This window comes from Mugil cephalus, chromosome 18 (genome assembly GCF_022458985.1).
Source record: "Mugil cephalus isolate CIBA_MC_2020 chromosome 18, CIBA_Mcephalus_1.1, whole genome shotgun sequence".
NCBI lineage: Eukaryota > Metazoa > Chordata > Actinopteri > Mugiliformes > Mugilidae > Mugil > Mugil cephalus.
The window spans coordinates 20,640,824-20,662,858 of NC_061787.1; the positions used below are offsets into that span (position 1 = coordinate 20,640,824).

The 22,035-nt window shown below is 45.5% G+C and overlaps 1 protein-coding gene across 1 annotated transcript in view; it reads left to right on the top strand.

Moving 5' to 3' along the window:
- Positions 1–269: 269 nt before the first annotated feature.
- Positions 270–22,035, top strand: part of zeb1b (zinc finger E-box binding homeobox 1b) — a 49,163-nt gene continuing 27,397 nt past the window's right edge. Inside the window, exon 1 of the mRNA XM_047568160.1 lies at positions 270–402. Within this exon, the coding sequence (XP_047424116.1) occupies positions 345–402 (58 nt within the window). The 5' untranslated portion in view covers positions 270–344. The remainder of the gene's footprint in view (positions 403–22,035) is intronic.

Sequence of the window (22,035 nt, forward strand, 5' to 3'; positions counted from 1 at the left end):
GACATCCACCAGTTATCACCTCAACCTTTTTAATCACGCATAGGGAAGAAGAAGTTGTTGCCATGTGTTTTAAATCCACATTAAGTTGCAGTGTGACAGGTACAGGGTGCGCGGACTCCCTCTCCCTTCCAGCCCGGCCCGGCCCGACCCGTGGAGGAGGGAGGCAGCGTGGGTCGCCGAGGTGCGGGGAAGGTGATGTCGTAAAGCCGAATGTGTCGTAAACCAGGTGCGGAGAAGGGGAGGTGAAGCGGAGGGAGGGAGGAAAGAGGAGGAGGGGGAGAGGGAGAGGTGGGGGTGAGAGAGGAGGTGACTCTCCGGCAGCATTTAGACACAACGAAAGGATCATGGCGGATGGCCCCAGGTGTAAGCGCAGAAAGCAGGCGAACCCGAAGAGGACCAACGGTGAGTCGAAAACTACTTCCCGGCGCGGGGCTTTTTCTCCCGGGGAGGGGAACGGGCTCGGGGGCTGCTCTGTCGCCCGCTGGTTTTTGCCGAAAAGTTTGGTCGGTTTTTTAGTAACAGAAAGTGCTGAGAAGTAGCAAGTGATCGCTGTATTACCAAGCCCCTATGTGGTGTACCGTTATACCTGGGTAGCGCGTCTCTTCCCCTCCGCCTAGCGGTCCACTGCACCGACCGGAGACCGTTATATTCAAACGCACCTCACTCTCTTAGGACCGGACCAGCTTTTGTCTCCACTTTTACTCCTCTTTCTTTTATTTATTTTAACACACTTAACCCCTTGTTTTCATAGACTCGGACATTCATTGATTTGGTTTTTGTTGTTAACTCGGACCTGTTTCAGTATAACGGGCTACCTGATTGTTACGAATCTTTACAGATAATACGATTCGGGAAAACAGTACATATAGGTTTGGTTTTCGTTTTTGTGTCGAAACGCGATTTGTTTGTCTAATAACAAACGAAGGGGTCAGTTTGGTTGTTTTTTATGTTGTTTTTTTTCTCGTAGCAGGTAGCGATAGGACACTGTTGCTGCTGCTGCTGATTGTGATTTTTCTTCTGTTGCTGCGCTACTAGGGTTGACAAAAAGCACGTTGCGCTTTTACATTAATTCAACATTTACAATCGAAGAAGGAACGAGACTAGGAATTAACGCTGCTTGTGTGGAAACCACGCTGTCGCCCTTCGCCCTTTAACTTGTTCGGGCGTTTTAACCTACACTTCGCTCATTAAATGTATAAATCGTTTTTTTTTTTTTTTAGTTTCTTGTTTTAAACTGAACAGTAAAAGTAACAGTTAGAAAAAAACATGGATGTGAGAGAGAGAGGGAGAGAGAGTGTGTGTGAGAGAGAGAGGGTGGCCGAAAGGTGTTCCGGAGAACGAGGGATATCTCACGCGCTTGTTCGGTTGAGAGCAGGGCGAGCGCAGCCCATATAAGGAGAGCGGATCCTCTCCTGGGTCGCGCGCTGGGAATCCTGATTTCTTGTCGGACGCGAACGAAGCTCCTATCAAAACTTGCGTTTTCATTTTCATTTCTGTTTTAACTTTTTTTTTTTTTTTTTTATAAGAAAGAAAGATGAAAGGGGAATGTTAGACGTGGCTAGATCGTTTATGTTTTACAGGGGGGCTTCCCTCACGTCGTTGTGCCGTTTAAATGTTTACGTGTTATAGAGTAGGGCTATTTTTTTTCTAATGAGCTAGGTTGTTATGATAGTCGTCTTTCAGTGGCGCACTCCTAATTATGGAACTTTCGCGAGTTAAACGCCTTGTTTTTCCTGCTTCAGTCCAGCCTTTATTTTATTCTTGCGCATCCGGTTCCGTCGCTTAGTCTTCATTAGCTTATTTGTTTATTTGCTATTGAGAAAGAAAGTTTTTTTTTTTTTGTGTGTGTGTGTGTGTGTGTCGGTGACAACATGTGGCGTCTGTGTAACTATTCCACTTTCCGTCTGCGTTAGCCTGTGCCACCCAGTGTAGCATGAAGGAACTACTAAGTTAATGCAGGAATCTTTTTCTCGTGTGGTGCTTACTAAAAACGGTCATCCGTGGGTGGGTAGAAAAGAAGCGACCAAACGTGGTGCGGACTCACTGGCGTGGTGTTGCTGAATTTCCTCTGGATGCCTTTTGAATGATGTGGAGAAGAGTGGCATGTTTTTTTTTTTCCTCAATCGGCGCTACAAATGTTTTCCATTGTCATTTTGTAACCTCTTTGTAACATAATATATCTATGTGCACTGCACAACTAAGTTCTCTGTGAAGATGTGGACCTACTGTGGACTTGTTAACAGGGTTTTATTAAAGAATAGAATAGAAAACCTTTATTTGCCCCCGAGTGGGGAAATTGCAGGGCTCTCACTGATAACACAGCCTCTTATTGATATTTAAAGTCACATCAGTAACCAAACAGATGTGCTCCCTGTTGCTTTGCCTTAATTTGCATTCGCTTCAAAGAGCTGTCAAGGTCTGCTTTTAAGTCCTCACTTCCTCCCACCTTGTGACAAGGCAGGTGATCTGTCATGCAAATCAGCTTCCACAGTTCCTTTAAAGTTACATGAAGTTACAAGGCTTATGTCGCAGCCTTGGTTTTGTCACATTTTTGGTTTCAATTTGAACTGCTGCCTTTCTTTAATTACCCGAGCCCATTCCTGTCCTTGTGTAATTAAAGGAGCACTCATGTTGTGTCCAGCTTGTTATGGTCACCGACTTTCCTGGGGTCCTGGCAAGCAAAGGGAGCTGAGATCAAGGTGCGCTCCATTCCCTGCTGTAAACAGAGAGGTGTTAACAGCCTGCAGGACGACAGGTGTTTGCAATCGGTGGGATACTACAGCTTCCTTTTGTCGCTTCTCCACAGCAGCCAGCTAGCTCCCCTTAGGAATAGCAGCCGTTCCCTGCAACGGTAATTTAACACAGCAATTTGGGAATAGAGGAATGCGCCCTGGTATTAACATTCTTTGCAAAAATAAACAATGCAGTGCTGGGACAGCTTTTGTGCCCATGCTTGCTTTTTGTGTTTCCAGATCATGTGTTATGTGGAAGATACTTTGAAATGAGCGTGCGTGCAGGTAGCTAAAGTTTCAGTTTATTTGACAATATCACACAGGTCATTTGTCTTTCTCTCGTCTCTCCTCTTCATCCCTCCCTCCCTCTCTCTCTCTTTGTGAGGGTGGACTTGCACCTTGATGAATCATCCATCAAATAAGGAGAATGTAGGTATGAAAGTTTGGCAACAACTCATGTAATGCTGAAGAACCTGTTTATTGGGCTGGTAAAACTATACTTGAACTATACTCCGTGCCATGGATTCACTCCCCCTTTCTTGAAACCAGTGAGCACAAACAGATGTTGCATGTAAGTTTGTGGAAGAACAACAATAATAATAAAAAAAAGCAATAGTTAAGCTGTAACTACAGTTTTTGCTGTGAAACATGCATTGTTTGAGGCTTCGGAAGAGGTAGGGATTGGCTCTGCAGCTCCTCATGCCACTTCTGCGTTTTAAAGGACATCTGTTTACATTTAAATGGTCCACCCCTGTTGTGTGAAGAGTTTAGCAGAGGAGGAAATTTTTCATTTATCTCTCTTGCTTTTCACCAACTTCCTCGGTAGCTTGATTAGAAAGTGCCAAGTAAGAAGAAAATACCCCCACCCCTCAACCGCCTCCGCTCTCGCTCTGTCTCTTCCCTCACACAGTGGCCAGGGGTGCTGTTGATTGCCCCCTGACCTAGGCACCCATGCGTGCCTAGAGTATGACTTCACTTTCCCCCCTCTGTGCCATTGTGAGGCTTCCAGCATGTCCAATTGTGTTTGTGTTTAAGTCTGTTCAATGACAGAGGAGGAGGAGGTGGAGGAGCTGCAGCTTTTTCTCCGCTCCCTCCATCCCTCTCCTCTGACCCCTTAAACTGTGAGCTCCATGTTCCCTGTGGAGTCGGTGGGGGGTGGAGGGGGGTTGGCGAGATGTGAATGAGGTGACTAAAGAATTATACAACAGGTGACAACTGAGGGACTGGTGCTGGCAGATATAAAGCATGCTATCTCCGAGACGTCTGTGAAATTCATGGCTGAAACTAGGTCTTTCACATCCCGTGCAGGTGGAATCTGTCATCTTTGTTAGTTGGTTTGGGAAAATAAACTTTTGCTTTGTGCTCATCAGGGTGGGAAAAGGCCTGTCCTCATCCGACCATTCGGTGGAATTAAAATTATGTGATGTACGACCATACTCCTACCTCTGTTAAGGCAGCTTAATGATTAGCTACTCCCATGGAGGCCGAGAGCATTAGCCTATAAAAAGGTGCTCTCCCTTCATAAAGAAGGGAGTTTTAAACCCAGAGTCAGTTTCAGTAACCCCCTTAACTGCGCTTGGATGTGCTTTATTGGGGTTTGTGTGGCTGAATGCTTAAATGAACCATTGTGTGTTCAGGCTTTAGTGAGAAAGCCTGAGGAGAAAGAGCCTAGTTACCTTTGCAGTTTGCCTGCTCTACCTCATACACTTTCAGTGGCAGAAGAAAAGGGCCATTCAGCGGGGCCCGGCATGGGGAGGGAGAGCCCTTTTCACACTCTGCTTGTGGGAAACTTCTCCTCCATACTGTGCATGCCATTTGCATATGACCCATTCTTTTCTCAAAGGTCCCCGTGAGGGAGGAATCTGTGGAACGTTTGCAGAATTCATCAAATCCCTCTCTCACGCGGCCCTCGGGCCCTCGAGGGCCTGCATTGCAGCACTCGGCTTGACATTTTTCATCTTGGAAATGTAGCTCACGCCTGTGTCATGCTCGCTTGCCTTAATGTTAACGCCAACGCATCCCCGTGGCATTTCTGTCCCATGTGCTCTCAAGTGGCAATGTGTGCTCCGCAGTATGTTGATTTTTAATGTCAGGGTGAAGGCTTAATTTGGCGCAGCAAGCAAGAGTCCCCCCTAGATCCCCAGCATGGCCCTTGATCTGCATGACGGCCTTGGAGGCTCTCCTAACTGATAACGACGCAGCCATACGCGAATCGCCAACACTGTCCCTGAAAGGACAAAAATACCCATGAGTTGCTAACTAGAGGGAGTGTATGTGTGTGTCGGAGGGGGGAGGTTAGCTCAGCGAACTGGACAAAAACACAACCGTTACACTGGAGCAAAATGTAGCCCTCAACCCCCCAATTGCTGCCTGAGATCATTTTGGTTCTGTAGTCACCAGACACAAACATGTGGAGCAGCAGCATCCACACTGATGTTTTTTTTTTTTTTTCGTTGTTGTTATTAAGTGATTTGTGTTGGTCTGCCACAGCTCTGATAGCCCTGACCCTAAACACCGATACTGACACAAAAAGTGGTGTAGGCTAGTATTTGATGCAGTGCAGGGAGGAGAGCTCAGTTAAGTGTATCATGTAAGCTAACTGAGCAGAAAAGCCTCCTCTGGCCTCCTCTCCCCACACCAAAGCAGTGAGTCATGGGCAGACAGGTGTATGTGCATCCTTCTCAACTCTCCAACTCCTTTTTTCTTTACTCTGCCTTGTCCCTTCCTCCTAGTGTTTCCTCACAGGTGTGTGGGTGAGAGTTAATATCCTCTAATAGTGTGTACTTGAGGGAGAGATTAACTCTAAATTACCGTCTTGGTGGAGGTGGAGGTGGAAGGATATAATGTCCAGCGTTGTCTGTTGATGTGTGTTTTTAATCATGTGTTTGGTGGCTGCTCCTCAGGCCCACACTGAGCCCCATGGGTTTGTCTGCAGACCCCTCCTTGTCCCCACATCATCACCGCCACCACCTCCTTCTTTCCCTTCCCGCCCCTCTTTGCCCTCCCCTCCTTGGGGTCCTCAGTGGAGCGGTTAATGAAAAAGACTGGCCCGACACAATAGGCAGAAGGCGGGCCTGGTGAGGGGCTCTCACAGCAGCTTGTGTTTGTGGCTGAAACTCATCAGTGTGAACCTGCGCTTTAACTTCACTTCAGACCTCCCAACTGTCAGCTTTTGTCTTTGTGTCATGTTTTTTTTTCGACAGAGATGTAGGATGCCTAAGACCTTCTTAAATGTGCTTGACCTTATTATAGTCCCACAGTGTCTCTGTCTACGGGGATGAAATTAGATGACATCAGATGAAGAGTAATCCGCTGCCATGTATTATGCTTTGGCTGTTTGCCAGCCCCTTATGATGACCATATTGATTTTCCTCTCCATAGCACACAGAACTGATAATGGCCCTCCTGAGGGGGTACACATTCATATTCACATTATGATTCCAGTTGCACCGCCTGGCTGTGATGTCCCGAGGGCCACTGTGACTAACAAATCGAGTGGCTTTCAGTTCCCAAGCCTGTGCATCGCGCTAGCGAGGCTAGGTTAGCCCCAATGACAGCTCCACCATAAAAAAAAAAAAAACCTTAGTCACCCTGTTTGTTAGTCAGAGAGAAGGCCGGCTGCTATGCTGAATGTCAACATGGATAAACATCCACACAGGATTAATGAGAGGAGAATGGCCGGCCTGAAAACAGAGGGAGGCCAGAATGGAGGGAGGCACGGAGCATCCACATCGCCCCATTTAACCCATGAGCTTTTGTTGAGGTCCCCATGACCTCACGAGTGTGACCTAACCGAAGGAGGCAGCCAAGCCTAAACACACTCGTTGACTGTTACAAAAAATAAGCTACAGTTCGGTCTTCGTGAATGACAAATACAGAGTCGTGCGTAAAGGAAAGGTAAAGCGGTATGTAGGCTGAATTAACACTGTGTCCTGATCAAAAACAAAACTCTTAACATGTACTCTAATTCAAAACTGGGTTAGTTTTTTGCTTTGTACATTTTCTTGAAGTCTGTGCACCGTTTTATCAAGTTCTTCCTTAAAGGGACAGGCTCGTCTCTGATAAGTACCAGGAGCTGAACGATGCATTCATCGATATCAGTGCTTTAGAAACTTTTTCTCACCTGACAATGTCTGTCTGTTATAGCATCCTAGCATTTACAGAAATGTTTAAACACATACTTTGCGTTAGTTTTGTGTTTTGTCTGTGGATTTAATTATTTTTTGGGCCTCTTTGACTCTGGGAACTAGAATAAATCCAGCGACCTTTGACCTACCAGCCCACCTGTCCGGGCTCAGCCTATTGCGCCCAGCGTGCATTATTGTGTGTATTGGATAGTGAAGGCAACGGATATACACTCCGATCTCCGTAACCAGGCCATCGTACATCTGTCTTCTTACTCATGCTGACAGGGCCCTCTCTCCTCTCTCTCTCTCTCTCTCTCGCTTTGGCCCGTGAGTCAACGAAGCACGGCCTTTTAATTGATCACATCTCGGAGTTGTGCAACATTATTAATTAGCTGCTTGTAGCTCATTTTGTTTATTTGTTTGTTTCTTCCCAACACCCATCATTAGTTTCTGATCTGATTATGATCTGTTAGCCGCATGTCAGCACATCCAGAGCATCAACAGAGCCACATGCCCACCCTCCCGATCCCTCCCGTCCATCCCTCCTCTTTCATTCTGTCTAATTCTCTGTTTCTTACAAGTTCCTACCTCATGAATCCTACGTATTCTTGTCTCTCATTCCTCTTTCTCTGGCAGCTGCCTTGGCTCTGATTCTCCAGCGCCAGCAGGTGTTGTAGGCATGCAGCAACTCAGCTATACAGCGCTCATAAATAACACCTGACAAAAGTATGAGAGAGCCAGAGTGAGCGAGGGAGGGAGGGAGGCAAGAGATTGAAAGTTTCCTCTGGCAGGAGAACAGGGTGTGGCTCACGGTCAAATGCCGGCCTTCTCAAGAAGGACATGTTCAGAATAGAAAGAGAAACTGAGAGGTGAGAGGAGCAGAGGAGAAAAAAAGGTGGAATGTGAGCTTTTCTTTTCTTTTTTCTTTTTACTGTGAATGTGTTGCCCATTCTTCAGAAGTTTGCTCTGTTCCTCAATGCCAACTTTTCAATAAACCCCTTTCATGCAAATTTCTAGTAAATGGATCTTTTTTAAAACACAGCTCTAAGTGACTGGTTAAGAAGGAAGGAAGGAAGCTTTATCTTTTCTGTAATTAGGATGGAAAAGTCTTGGAACAATGTTAATTATGCTCTAAAAGCAAATGACGGGGGTCAGAAAAGAAATTACATGCACACTTTTATATTTATCATCAGTAATGAACCAGCACTTGGAATAAATGAACCCATAAATCAGCCCTGATCGAGAGCCATTAATGAACACGGCTCCAAATCAAATCCCTCTCTTTGTCATTTTATGCTCTTCAGATTTACCAACATCAGACACACATCCTGTCTCATCAGAAACTATCGATCAGCCTCTCAGGGCGAAGGTTAGTTTGTCATTTTCTCTCTTGCCTCACTGTGAACAAAACCAGGAAGTGTGTGAGAGATTACGGCCCAGGATGCAACCTGAAAGCCCTTTATCTCTGTGAAAACAAGAGGCTTCCTGCGGCCCTGCTCCCATCCAGACCACCTCCCTCCCCCCTCTCCTTCGCCCCCGCCCGGCCCCCCAGCACCTGTGGCAGCCTATTTAAGGATCCTCATCAGGGACTGCAGAGACCACAAACCAGGGCAGAAAAACATGAAAGCCTGGGAAAAAAGAACCAGCGCTATTTCTAAGACTTAGGCTCGGCTGCTTAGTGCCACACAGAGGGCACAGAAAGATAGCATTTTTTTTCGGACACTTTAAAAAGATACGTCTTTTCTTCTCTCGGACTTGAAAATAGGGCTAAATATTGTAACAGCTATATCTATCTTGTGCGTCCTGTCACTCCCACTGTGACATCCTCAAAGTAGCTCATTCCTGTTAAGTTCATGCCTTAAATTATCCGTAGTGGTTGTCCTTTTAACATCGGATTCCTCCACTCACTGTGTATTTTTGATGAGTAAGCAGTGGCACACATGAAAACTTATTGGTCATCCAACACTTTGTTTTCCGCCTCACAAAACAATCCGTTGCTCCTTTAAGTTGCTGCCACAGCTGGCAAGGGAGGTTTGTCTTGACGGTATCCTGCGTTGAATTTCAATGACCCCTCTCCCCCCCTTCGGTCTTATTATGCCATCGCTGCTAACTGGCTCCTATTCACTGCAGTGTCCTGACTTCCCAGAGGGACCTAGATAAACAAGGGCTATTCAGTCACTGAAAAGCGCCCCCACTCCCCCACCACCACGCCGGCCAGCCTGGGCCTCTCCTTGTTTCAGTGCCAGGGCTGCAGCGCGCCTCACTCGCCACCGATGCCGGCAGCAGTGGGCGCCGTGCCATCGATTCTTCTGCCCCTACACTGCACACTTTTAGAAGGATTAAACTTAAACAGCGGTGACTGATAAATGCGTGACAAGGAGGAAGGCTGGAGTGGAGCGAGGAGGAGGTGCATACAGTACATGTGTTTCTGTGTTAGAGTGAACGTTTCTCTATTAATTTCCACGGCGTGTCGGTAAGGGAGCAGTTGTAGGTGTGGTGTGGTGTGATGTTGCAGGCCAGGCTGACTTCCTGTTGTTACAGTCCATCAGGGGAGCTCAGGGGTGGGGGATGCTCCCATGAGATTATCCTGTGAGAGTCACATGTTCTGACTGCATTACATTTAAAAGCTATGTTTTTTTTTTTTTGTGTGTGTTGTTAAGTGTGGTTTGACAGTGCATTCCTGACCTCAACCTGAATGCTGACCCATGTGTGAACTGTCTGTGAGCTCCTTCCTTTTCTGTTTCTGCCTCCGTCCTTCCTCTTAATCTACAGATCCCAAGAGAGAAAAGAAAAAAAAACACACACATCTCCCTTGGGTGCCTCACTCATTCTCTTATCGGCCCATCTTTTCTCACCAGATGTTTGCTTGTTTACCCCGTGAAAGTCTCTCTGATTGATGACAGCCATGAAAGTACAAGCTGATGTCAGATGTCTTCTTTATTACAGTAAAAACTGAAAGAGGGAATGATACAAATTGACCACTTGAATCCCCTTGTTGTGGAAGTTATTACAGAGGCTGGTGACTGCAGACCATTGGTAAGCAGGAAGGACAGCGTCGCCCAGGCTGTAATGTCCCTCTCGTCCGGCCCACCCTCCATCACTCACAGACTCACCGGCTAATTTAAAGCAGTGCCCTTCTAATCGAATGGCTGTCTGATAAATCTATTGAATCAGGACAGATGTCCAGCGGGGTGTGGCAGTGACACAGCGTCTAGACGAGCTGTGAGGTGATTGGACGACCTCTGACGTGATTCAGATCCAAAGGAATCTCACCTCCTCTCCTTCACTCCGCTCTGGTCATGAGTTTTCTGATGGGGGGGGCGGGCATTTTAACCAAATCAGGACAGGAAGAGATTCTCAGGGTGATGTGGATTATTACTAACACACACAATGACTCTAAAGTACACCCTCGGAACCACAACACTAGAGTTGATTGAAGCATGCATTATTGCAGCGAGCTATCAGGCTCATATTTGGGTCAGGCTCTGTATCTGGCCCTCTCTTTGCAAAGGCAGAAGCCTAGGGCTGAATTCAACCTAATAATTGTATTGGCCCATGACAGATAACATTGATGTAAAGGGGTTTATTGTTGACGACGAGTCCATTGAACCCCGGCATGCTTGCTCCTGTTGTCCTTGGGGAGCTTATCCCTGAGGCAGAGCTGGCCCGTGTTTTATTAAAACCCAGGTTTAAATGGACCAGCCCTCTGATCAACAAGCAGATTAAGCCACTAATAAAAATATACATCACTATATATGTATGTGTGTGTGTGTGTGTGTATGTATTTATGAGAAAGAGAGACCCCCTCTGAGACTGTTTCTATTAATATACAAATATGGAGGATTACTGTCTGCTTGTCTCCGTGGCCGTGGAGAGGGGATTAGGGTCCTGGTCCAGACAGATTGGATTTAATGCGTGTGTAAGGCTAAACGATTGCTGCGCCACAAAGCCCTCATGTATATACAGGCTGATCTCTGCTCTCTGGCTCGTACCATTGTGTCGTGTTTGTGGATCAGTTACATCCATTACATTTGTGGGTCACTAGTGACCTGACAGAAACAATCTTATAATTGTACCCCCTCCTCCCTCCCCCCCTGTTTTGTATTAAGCCATGTAGTAAACCATCCACAGTCAATGTTCACGCTTCACAGCGCGCTCTTACCTTCTTTTCTGTATTATATAACTTGTGTTTGCTTGACCAAACACAGTTGACAACCTCTTTCTGGCATTTGTATACTTTGCTCTGTTTTTCTGAGTTGACAAAATAGACAAAGTTTAAAGGAGGACAAAATGTATGCGGGTTTCCAAAAGCAAATAGGAGAATAGTGTGCAGCATGCTTAGCTCTGGTAAACTGGTCCCAGTCCTGGCCTGATGCACTAATTAACTGACAAATGACCAGATAGTGTGGCTCTTTTATTTGTCTCGCAGATGTAAGCCTTGCCTCTCTCTCTCTCTGGGAATGTGCAAAGAAGCTCAGGAGTCACCAGGGTAACCCCACCCACAGAGATTTGTGTTTTCCCAACTTCCTCTCCACGACCCCCTGTTTCAGCTTCTTCAGCAACTAAACCATTGACAGCAACAAGCTTGGATCTTTAAGAGTTGCTCAATAGTCCATGCACTTTTTGGTATTTCAAGTTTGGTTTTAGACTCTAAAATTAAATATGAAGAAGAGTCCATTAGACTTTCAATTTCAGAAGCATTGCAAGTCTAGCATTGTACTGTATGAAAAAACAAAAAAGAAAGAGAACTAAACAACCCGTTATTTCGTCCACATTAAATCAGCAGATGTTGTAGGTAAAGAAGATGTTGTTTTTGTAGCTCTCTTTGAAAACTTTTCTGTTGGTCACACGGATGTAATTTTAGACTTTATGACATAAGGTATGTCATCTGAATTTATCCTTTCTGAATATAGAGAAGCACCAGGTTTTCTCACACAAAAACATCCCAAACTCTTGTACTGAACATGCCCTGTACTGATCCATACCGATGAGAGCAGTGTAAATTCCGGATGTAGGTTATTCCAACTTCATTGAAGGAAAACACTTTTTGATTTTGCTTTTGACTTGTTGCATTTTTATTCTTTAAATCGCATTAGTGGAAACAAATATGAACTTGTTCGTCTTCATTTTAGACTGCAAAATAAAAGTTTCTTTGTTATCTTGTTTTTTGATGTAAAAGGTTTTAAAAGCAAATTTGAATCCCCCCAAAATGCACGGACCATTAACGCACTAACATAGTAAACTCTCAGTGGAACACGAGTCACTGAACTGACTGTAGCAGTAATCAGTGAAAAAGTGAAAACATGTGTAGTATCCGATCCTGCTGATGTCCTAGAGATAGCACCGTTAGTGTGTGTGTGTGCGTCCTTTACCTGCTTTAACATGCGGCCCACACAGAAGTGCACACACACACACACACACACACTGTTTATCCCCAAGGGCGCCCAGCTAAAGGAGAGAGAGCCCCTTAATCATGTCCCTGTCCCACGTCCTCGTTATCAGGCACGATTAATGAGCTCTCCATTAATGAAAAAAAAATACAGGAGGTGCCAGTCTCCCTGATACAAAAGTGAGAGAGGAGGGGGGGGTTGTTAGAGTAAACGCTCCCCAGGTGCAGTGACTTCATCCTCCAAGGTAGATATGATAGCTGTCACAGCTCGCTTTTGTTAGGGATGACATAGGACTGTGTGTTTGTTTTAAAATGCGCCTGCACGTGTGTTATGATCATTCAAAGCCAGCCCTGTTGGGTCTAATCTGTTCTGCCTTTGTACATTTGTCCTTCCTCTTTTGTCTATGCCAGTTATAAGGTGCGAGGAGGGCAGGAGGGAGGCGAGGGATAAGAAGCGCTTGATGAGACAGTGGAAGCGGGGAGGAGGGTGATGATGAGGGAGGAGAGGGCGGCAGGTGCAACGGACACCCAGCGCAATCACCGGCGCTCTGCAAAAAAAAAAAAAAAAAAAAAACGGCGACAGGAAATCAAGGTTGTCTTGGCAACCGGGCGCTATCGATTAAGCACGGCCGTCTCCGAGCTCACATCGGAGTCCCGGTGGAAATGTTGCTGCGCCGGGTTTCAGGAGAGAAGGAAGAGGAGAAGGAGTGGGAGGAGGAAATTGTAGAACTATAAAAAAAGCAGGCGGGTAAAAAAAAAAGAGTGGCAGGTGAAGAAAGTGTGGTCGGACGGCGATGAACACCTTGGCCCCCCTCCTCGAATCTCTTCTAGATTCATGAATGGAGAATACTTCTCATCACTTAGTCATTTCCATGGTTGAGGCCTTCTCAGAGCCTCGCCAACGTTTAACACCCACCCGTGTCCCTCCTGCCTCCTCCTGCCTCCTTTGTACTCCCTCGCTGCATCTGTCTCTTTTTATATGGGACTATTGGAGCACAGTTCTCTCTGCGTTTCCAGGCCATTAGTTCACTTTGTGCAGTTTGATTTAAGGACCCTGTGGCACACATGAGGAGTTTACTTTTTTTTTCTGCCTCTACAGGGCGAGCAGGTTGCTGTGCAAACTCCTGACTGCATACAGTGATTACACCATAATTGTACACTGAGGTGGTGATGTTGCATAAGCCCTGTGCAGAAGTAATCAATATGCTGTATTGACTTGTTAGGAGCAGTATTTTTGGCTGATAGTGCACTCACTCGGTGTATTTCAGACGGGCCTTGTTACTTTCACACGTGCTCCCCCTCTCTTTCATTCTTACTGTCTCCTGACAGAAGGTGAAATCACCCAGTCCCAACTCCCTAGCAGATGTGTCCTCTCCCTCACTCCCCCCCACCCCCTCTCATAAACACATTCACACACTGATGAACATTCAGAAAAATTAACCATTTTATTATCGATTCCTTTTTTTTAATTTAACATTCCTCCTGCCCGTCTAAATGAAGTATATTGTCCCACCTACGACATGAACTGATCACTTGTTAGTCACGGATGCTTGATGGAGGAGATTAGCCGCTATCTTCTTCTTGGATGGACAATAGTACAAAAACTCTCCCTGTCTTCATCCCACCCTCCTGCTTCCTCCTACCTCCCATGGTCAGTTGAACACAGAGCAGTCTTCTGTCCTGCCATCGTGTGGGTTTTTAGAGCCTAGTTAACCAGTAGTTGTCCGCTGAGCCGGCCTCTTTATTTCTTCCTCGCAACGTGTGAGGAAATGTGCTGATTTGCTTCTTTCATTTCGTGTCTGTTTTCTTACAAATCTAGTTCATTTGCGTTGGCATAAAGACTGGAAATTGGATGAAACCTATCTTTAATATTATTTGATTAAAATATACAAAAGTATTAAAGCAACAATTTGAAGTTTTGCGAAACTTCTATGCTAGTTGGCTACACTACACTACAGAGGTGGTCGGGATGTTATGCCTGAATGGTGTATAAGTCATAATATGTCATGTTAACATGTAAAGGTTGACTTGGTGAGCCAACTGCATACATCATTACAACTGTGAGTCATTAAATAAAAGAAAATAACGTAGATACTGCATGTGGCCTAAAGTAATGTCTTATGAGACTGAAGGGGCAGCAAACATTTTCACCCCTCCACCCCCCTCTAATCTCTCTTTATTTGGGGCTATTCTGGGCTGGGCTAATGTGGCGACGCTGCTACGTGCTGAGTGAGTCAGCGGTCATTAGGGCGTGCAGACAGCACTCTGCCGGAGGCCACAGGAGCCAGTCAGTCTAATGATGAGGCCAGTGAAGTGCCGGGCACCCGGGCGCTCAGGACGTCCTATAGCTCCATCCAATTAGCCTCCCTCAGCCCCGCCCCATCGCCACAGAGGATAAAATGTGTTTTGTTTTTTTTTCCATGTAAGAGTGACAGTCTGCGTCTCCTCATAACATTTTTTCATTACACATATAACCTTGTAAGACAGAGGCAGAAACAAAGAGTCATGATTATGTGTTTGTATGTTTCATGTGTGACTACTGTATCTCTAGTAACCACCATGTAACCGACTTGAGTTATGAGAGAGAGAGAGACATCCTCCCCTGGGAGAGGCTGACTGAACAGGAATGTAAACATGGCAGCTAAATAAACTGCTGCATGGGGCACACATACAGAGAGAGAGAGAGAGAGAGAGAGAGAGAGAGAAGAAGAAGAAGACGAAAGAGACAAACGAGAGAGTGCATTAGGAGATGTCAGGATCATTCGAAGAAACCGGCAGACTATTACATGGTGGATCTGTGCAGTCTGAAGCGGAATATAGCTCAAAGTAAATGGTCTGGATCAGGACAAATACAATAGAAGAGGTTTTCTTTGACCATTATCTGGCAGCAGTTGCAATCAAAGAATTTAACCTGGGAGTGGAGCTGACATCCACGGCGCATCGAGGCTTACAAGGACAGCTCGGCATTCCTCTCCCTCCCCTCCTTTTAACACCTTATCTCAACCTCTCACTCTAAAATAAGATGCACTCACACCATGTCACATGGCAGCAGCCATCACCCACAGCTCCTCAAATACTCCCCGGACTTTGAAAGCTTGAAGGTGTAGGAAGCCGCATTCACGCAGTTGTTGGGTTTTTATCAATTTTTTTGTGTGGAAAAAGTGCCGTCTGTTTGAGGTTGCTGCTAAACTCTACCATTGATGTTTGCAGTGTTGTAAAGTGTTGAATGTTGTGGGGAGTATGAATCTTTTGTGACTGGGTTAGATACTGGATAGCCGTATGTACTGCTGTAGTACTAAAGGTGGGGTCAGGGTTAGGCTCAAAAGGGTCTGTATCATTATTTTTTTTTATTGTTTTGATGATAAAAATACGAGGAAATATCCTGTTTTTGTTTTTTGTGCTTTTGACATTTTAAAAATATCTGGATTTTTTTCTTAATATCTGGCAGTTATTTACAACTACATGTTATAAGAGTGTAATAACTTTCTGGGAGACGCACAAGTGAAATTACCGTAATTACACCAGGTTTTAAAAACAGTTGGAATATTTCCGACTGAGCAAATCTTGACATAATTACGGTGCTCTGCAAATGTGTCACCGGCGACATATTCGGTTTGAAAGCATGAAGAAAATGACTGTTCAGTCATCTTCAACCGAAGCCGGCGTCCCTCCATTTTGTGGCTTCTTGTTCTCTTGGCACCCTTCAGCTCCACCCTCAGTAGTATTCTAATCCTTCTGGCTTGTTTTTGATGTGGTGATCTGACTGTTGAGCACAGGTGCTGCTGCCGGCTGCTGCCACGAGGTCTCTTAAGCTGCCGTAACCCGGGGCAGGTGGCAGCCATTATGGCTACGTCTGAGGTAGCACACTGGCACCACTGGTGCTCTGCCTCTTCCAGTCCTCAATGGATACCAGCATATAGACATAGCAGTGGACCCTTCTCAGCCACCTTCTTGGGCACAGCCACCTATTCTCTCCATCTTTCTGAGGTGCACTTTTCCCAGGTCCCTGTTTTTCCCCTGTTTTGCCCTTTTTTTTTTGTTTTGCTTTTTTCCAACGTCTTTCATTTTCTCTCAAGGTGGATCAAAGAGAAGAGGTCTGTGGAGGCGTATGGCACCAGACTTAGTGTCAACAAGTAGATTTCTCTGCTTCCCTTCCTTCTTTGGGTTCTTGTTCACAAAATTCCCCTTATGACTTCTTCAAGCTATTTTTACTGCTTCTTGTTGCTACACTAGCCGCTGAAAATGGGTGTTCTTCTTTTACATCACATTAAACCTTAACAAACTATTTATGTATTTAGTTCTTATAGTTTTTTGACATGGGCTTACATCATACCTCTTAGAAAGGTAATTTTAGAAACAAAAAAGGGAAGATGTGAATTAAAAAAATCCACCCAAAACTCAGCTCCGCCTATTTAAAAACAGGCAAAGTAAGCAAGGGTTTATTTAAAGACAATTGAAACTAAATGCTTTGCATTAATCATTATGGGAAGACTGAACGAGAGAGTCATGGTTCTGTCGAAAACACGTGAAAGTAGAGACCAGGGAATCTCAAATTTCAAAGTTTAAATTGTGAGTCAGTTTTTCCAAATGAGAAAGGTAGATATCTGTGAGGACATGAGGAGTAGATCACGTCATTCAGGTACATTTTTGGTAGCAGATGTCTGGTGTCAGAATATCTGCACACGGTCACATGACCAAACCAAATGCCTGCACGAGCAAACGAACTATTTTTAATCGTTCTCCAGCTCCATCAATCCATTTGGATTTTCTTCCTGATGTCTTCTTCTGTTTCCTCCCTTTGTTCCCCTTTCTACCATCTGTCCCTCCCTTGTATCCCGGCCTCCCAACGCACTGGGCACCGGGCCAGAGGTGCTAAACAGCGTCTTAACCTGGTGTCTGAGCCTCGACTCATCCTTTATTCATTCCCATTAAAGGAGCATGAGAGTTGTTCTCTGCCTGTAGCCGCTGCTGTTTCCCTCCATTAGAAAGACAAATGCGAGTGTACCTACCCCAGTCTTCTGTACATAACCGATGGGTGGGCATAAATGAAATATGCATGCACAGTCTCTCCTGATAACAGTAAGTCCAGTTTGGGACAAGATGGACCATATGACGATGCTGCAGGAAGACGCTTACGCAGTAAACAGTTGCATTAAAACGGTGGAGAAAGTATCATTTGTGCATCATCCATCATCTGTGGATCTTAAATGTCTCGTGTCTGTATTCAGTTCAGACATGTATTCTGGTTATTCTGACCTCATGCTACATCCAATTAGCATGCGAGTTGTTAAAGACCTTGAAATGCTCATTTGAAGAAGCTCACAATCATCTTCAATATGTGTACTGTGAAACAGAGACACAAACAGCTGTCAGGACAACAAGGGATAGAAGCCCCTGGGTTCTCTTATATATTGTTTTATGTAGAGTACACACACAAACAGCATGAGCGTCTTCCACCTTTTACAACCTCGCTTTCCCTGCGAGAAGCAGTCAGGCTCTTTGAGACAAAAAGGCAGAGATAAAGAAGGGAGGAGATTGGAGGAGAGGAGCGACATAAAGGTTAAGAAAGGCAATGAAAATGGAGGAAAGTGCTAGGCCAGCGACTCCGGCAAAGAGATGGACAGCGCTGAGCATTTCTGCCTTGTTGGAGGAATTCTGATGATGTGGGGAGGTGTGTGCGTTTGTGCGTGTGAGACAGGTAAATTGAATATCAGCATATCCTCTCTCTTCCTTTCTCAACCGTCACTGGACTGTAAAGGCCATAGCTCAATCTATTCATCTAAAAATTGTTTTAAAACCTGGTAGAACAAATATCGCTGATGGAATTTGTGTTTGAGTATCAGCATCACGTCAGTGTGTGTCAGGGAGGAACGGTTAAGCATGTGTGCGGTAATCAGGCTCGTTAATGTTGGAGGAGCCATTTAAAGTGAGCGCAGGCTTTAGGAGAGAGAGGTGGATGAGGAGGTCAGGATTTTCCTTTAATCCTCACACTGCTGCTGGCAGCGGGGAGAGAGTGATGAAGGCAGGGAGGCAGCAAACTGCACCAGTGTGACAGTATGTTTTGGGAGGGGTGAGGCTGGCACTGAGCTGCTGCATGCTAAAAAAACAACACTGGACACTAATTACAGTCCGTTAACAAGTCGGATACCAGTCATCTGGTATACATAGCTGCACAGATATCTGTACATCTCATGTACATAAATCAGCCACAACATTATGACCACTGACAGGAGAACTTAATAACATTGACCATCTTGTGACAATTCAATACTGATGGCAGCAGCCAACCCCAGCAGGGTGCAGCCCGACACAGATACACAATCCTTAAGGAACAACTCAGAAAACATGAACAAAACGATCCACAGAGGCCCTCCAGGAACCCATAGGACCCAAAGGCCCCCCACTAACAACATTCACGTCCGTTCTCTGATGAGTCACAACTGTTTTGGAGGCACAAGGGAGAACTACACAGTATAAGGAAGATGGGCATTATGTTATGCCTGGTCAGTGTACATTAACCTTCTGGTGTTTGTTAAAAAGAACTGTCAAGCAAACCCTCATCTCACGGAAATATCAGAGGGATTAAGAAGAGTCCAGCATGTCGAGGTATCAGCCACTATCCTATTGTTTCACAGAGACCTCTCTCATTAATGAAAAGCTCTTGTGTATACAAGTCAGGATCAGGCCTACACACACACGCACACACACACACACACACACACACACACATACATTTCCTGCCCTAATCACCAGCTCCATGGATAAGGGCATTACAGTAAAGTAGCAGGTGCCTGTCCTGTCCGTCGCAGCAGAGCACGGCCGATTTGATGGTAATCTATAATCTGTACAGGCTTTTGATGCCACCATCGTTGCTTATCAGCCAGGTTTTGTTTGGCCAGGCTTAGAGCACTGTGTTTTTTTTTTTTGTTTTTTTAACAGGACAACAGTGTTGCTTAACCTTTTGTGTTTTTTGTTATTGTGGCAGTTTATGCATGAATGCAATGATGCTTTTTTTATGGGGCATGTATCACTGCAAAGGCATTTTTAGATGCCAGGAAAGAAATTTCCATTATTTAGGAGGCATAATAAGTGGATTTCAAAGGATTTTCACTTGCACTTGTCTTAAATACACACAAAACATAACTATCAAGACACCACGCATGAGAATTCTACTTCATACTACTTCTGTACCCTCATCTCTTTATCTTTCTCACCATAAGCTGGTCTGTGCTGGAGATAATTGTGTGCTCTCTGTAGTGGCACATTAATCCACATTTGTTTGTAGATCCACTATGTTACTATGTGCAGCAAACAGTGGGGGGAAAAAAGGCAGCAGACAGTGGAGCGGTGACATGTACGACTCACATGGCGCCAACTACTTTTATTGGACAATAATGGGAGGCTGCCATGGATGACTTAGAGGGACGCACCCGCAACCCTTCCATATGGAGGAGTTTTTATTTGAGAGCAAGATGAGAGGTGGGGAAATGTGAGAGGTTTTGCTGTGATTCATGTGACCCGCTGTGTGATGTGTTTTCTGGCCTGTAAGGCTTTGAACCACAACACCTCTAACACTGGGTGAGGCTGTCGGCGTATGATTGATTAAAGATCTCTAAAACACCCATCATGGGTGAAGCACTCTGCTGCGTGCGATAATACATTTTGTATAAATATTAGTTATAAAGTGCACTGTATCACACCCTGCATGGTTGAGCGAGGCTCTCCTCTACTTGAGGGTCACGCGTTTGCTCAAGTTAAACGAGCTGACGTTGAGACCTTGCGTTTCAGTTCATGTTAAAGTGGATGTTGATGTCGTTAGTTCCACCTTTTGAGAACAGGAACTCCGGTTATTGCATTGGAGTCGGACACTGAGAAGTGTTCTTCATCAGCTTAGTACAAGTTCCTGGGATGAAGGAAACCAGCTAATTGACTAACAGCGTTAGGTTATCAGATCAGCCTAATACAGCCACCTTCACGGCTATGCAGAGTTAAGTAGAAGGTAGGAAATAACATTGATCGCTTTGTGCCAATTCATTGTTCTACTGGGAAACATTTGGACCAGGATGAAAGGATGATACCTTTCACATTGAAAATGCAGGGTTGACACGGAATTTTCAGATCTGGGCCGACCCGCCTTCGGTGTGCTTTCACATTGCCATTGTTTTAGGATGAAAAATCACAGGCTGAGCGTGCAGCGCTGTTGTTAATGCACCTAGGTGGACTTAATGTATGTTTCTTATTCAGAAGAACTGTGTGAACCATTGCCTGACACTATTTCCTTCATTCAGTCATTTTCCAAAGAATAGTGATAAAAACCCGGTTGCTATGTATTCAGACTAAACTCAGCTGATTAGTTGCTCTCACCCACTGTGTGCGACTCACGCTCAGTCTGGCGTAATTCACAGCCAGACTAGCTTCCCCTGAAAGTAGTCACCATCCTGTCTCCTCTGTCAGGTACTGGAAGAAGTGTCATGTCAGCTCTGTGATAGCCCCTTCAACTTCCTCCTGCTCCTCTGATAAAACTTCCCCCGCATGCCCACAGGGGCTCAGCAGGAGGAAAACGGTGGAAACACACTGCAACGGTGACGGAAAACACAGATATTAGAACGTGTGTTAGTTATGCAGTGATAAATGGAACTTTGGGGTAATTATGGTCGAGAAAAAAAACAGCACATCTACTTCAAGAGGGTTTTTAACTCGTCTGAAGAGCCAGCTCTCCTTCACTCTCTCTCCCTGTTGATGTCCAGTTGGAGCACCTGGGAGGAAGCAGCTGTAGGTGGTGATTACAGCTCAGAGACTCTAAAATAACCTCTCCTCCTCCCTGCCTGCTCTCTCCCTCCATTCTCTCCTTTTCAGCCGCCCTCTCCCAGCCTTTTTTTACTCCGAATCACAACCATCATCCAAATAACAAATGCAAGACTAAAGCGAAAGGGCCCAAAATGCTCCAAATTGCCTCAATTCTCTGGTCTTAGTCTCACGGAGGCTGCACCAGTCCCTGTGTGTGTGTGTGTGCTCATGTAAATAAAGTGACTTATACATGCTGCCTGCTCATCAATATGGGGAGTAGCAAGCTCAGCTCATACAGATGAACACTGGATGAATAATGTTAGCTGAGCATTGCTGCATATGACCACCCCTCTCTCCACCCACCTCCAGTGTGCATTTGTAACTGTGTGTGTGTGCATGTGTTTACTGTGCTAAAGCTCCCATCAATCACACGCCCAGGACCTTTCAGCAAGCTACACACACGCACACACACACACACACACACACACACACACTCAAGGCATTAACACATACACTGCTGCTACGGCTGGGTTTATTAAAAGCTAGAGTGTTATCACTGATCTGTCTGACAACACCTGCACACACACACACACACACACGCACACACACCCATATATGAATGCGAACTGTGTGTGTTTATAGGAAGATACAGAACATAATGTCAGCTCACAAACCACCAGCGCAAGTCATGCTGCTGGGATGACAAGAAGAGCAAGTCTTCGGACAGAGCTGTCTTTCTTTCTTTCGCTCTTCCTCTTGGGCTACAGAGTCACATCGCTGCAGTCGAACAGGAAGGCCAGTGTTCAGGGTCACGCACTGCCTAGTGGAATTCCCCCCAAACAGCAGGGAGCTCACACAAGAGCTCTGTTTGACCCAGTTCAGCCACCGTACTGTCAGGGACACAAAGAGCAGGCTCCTCTTCTGTCCATGCTTCTTTACCCCCAAATCATCTTCAAGTGTAGCAGAGTTGTAACCCCTACAAATACAGGCTGCGACGAGG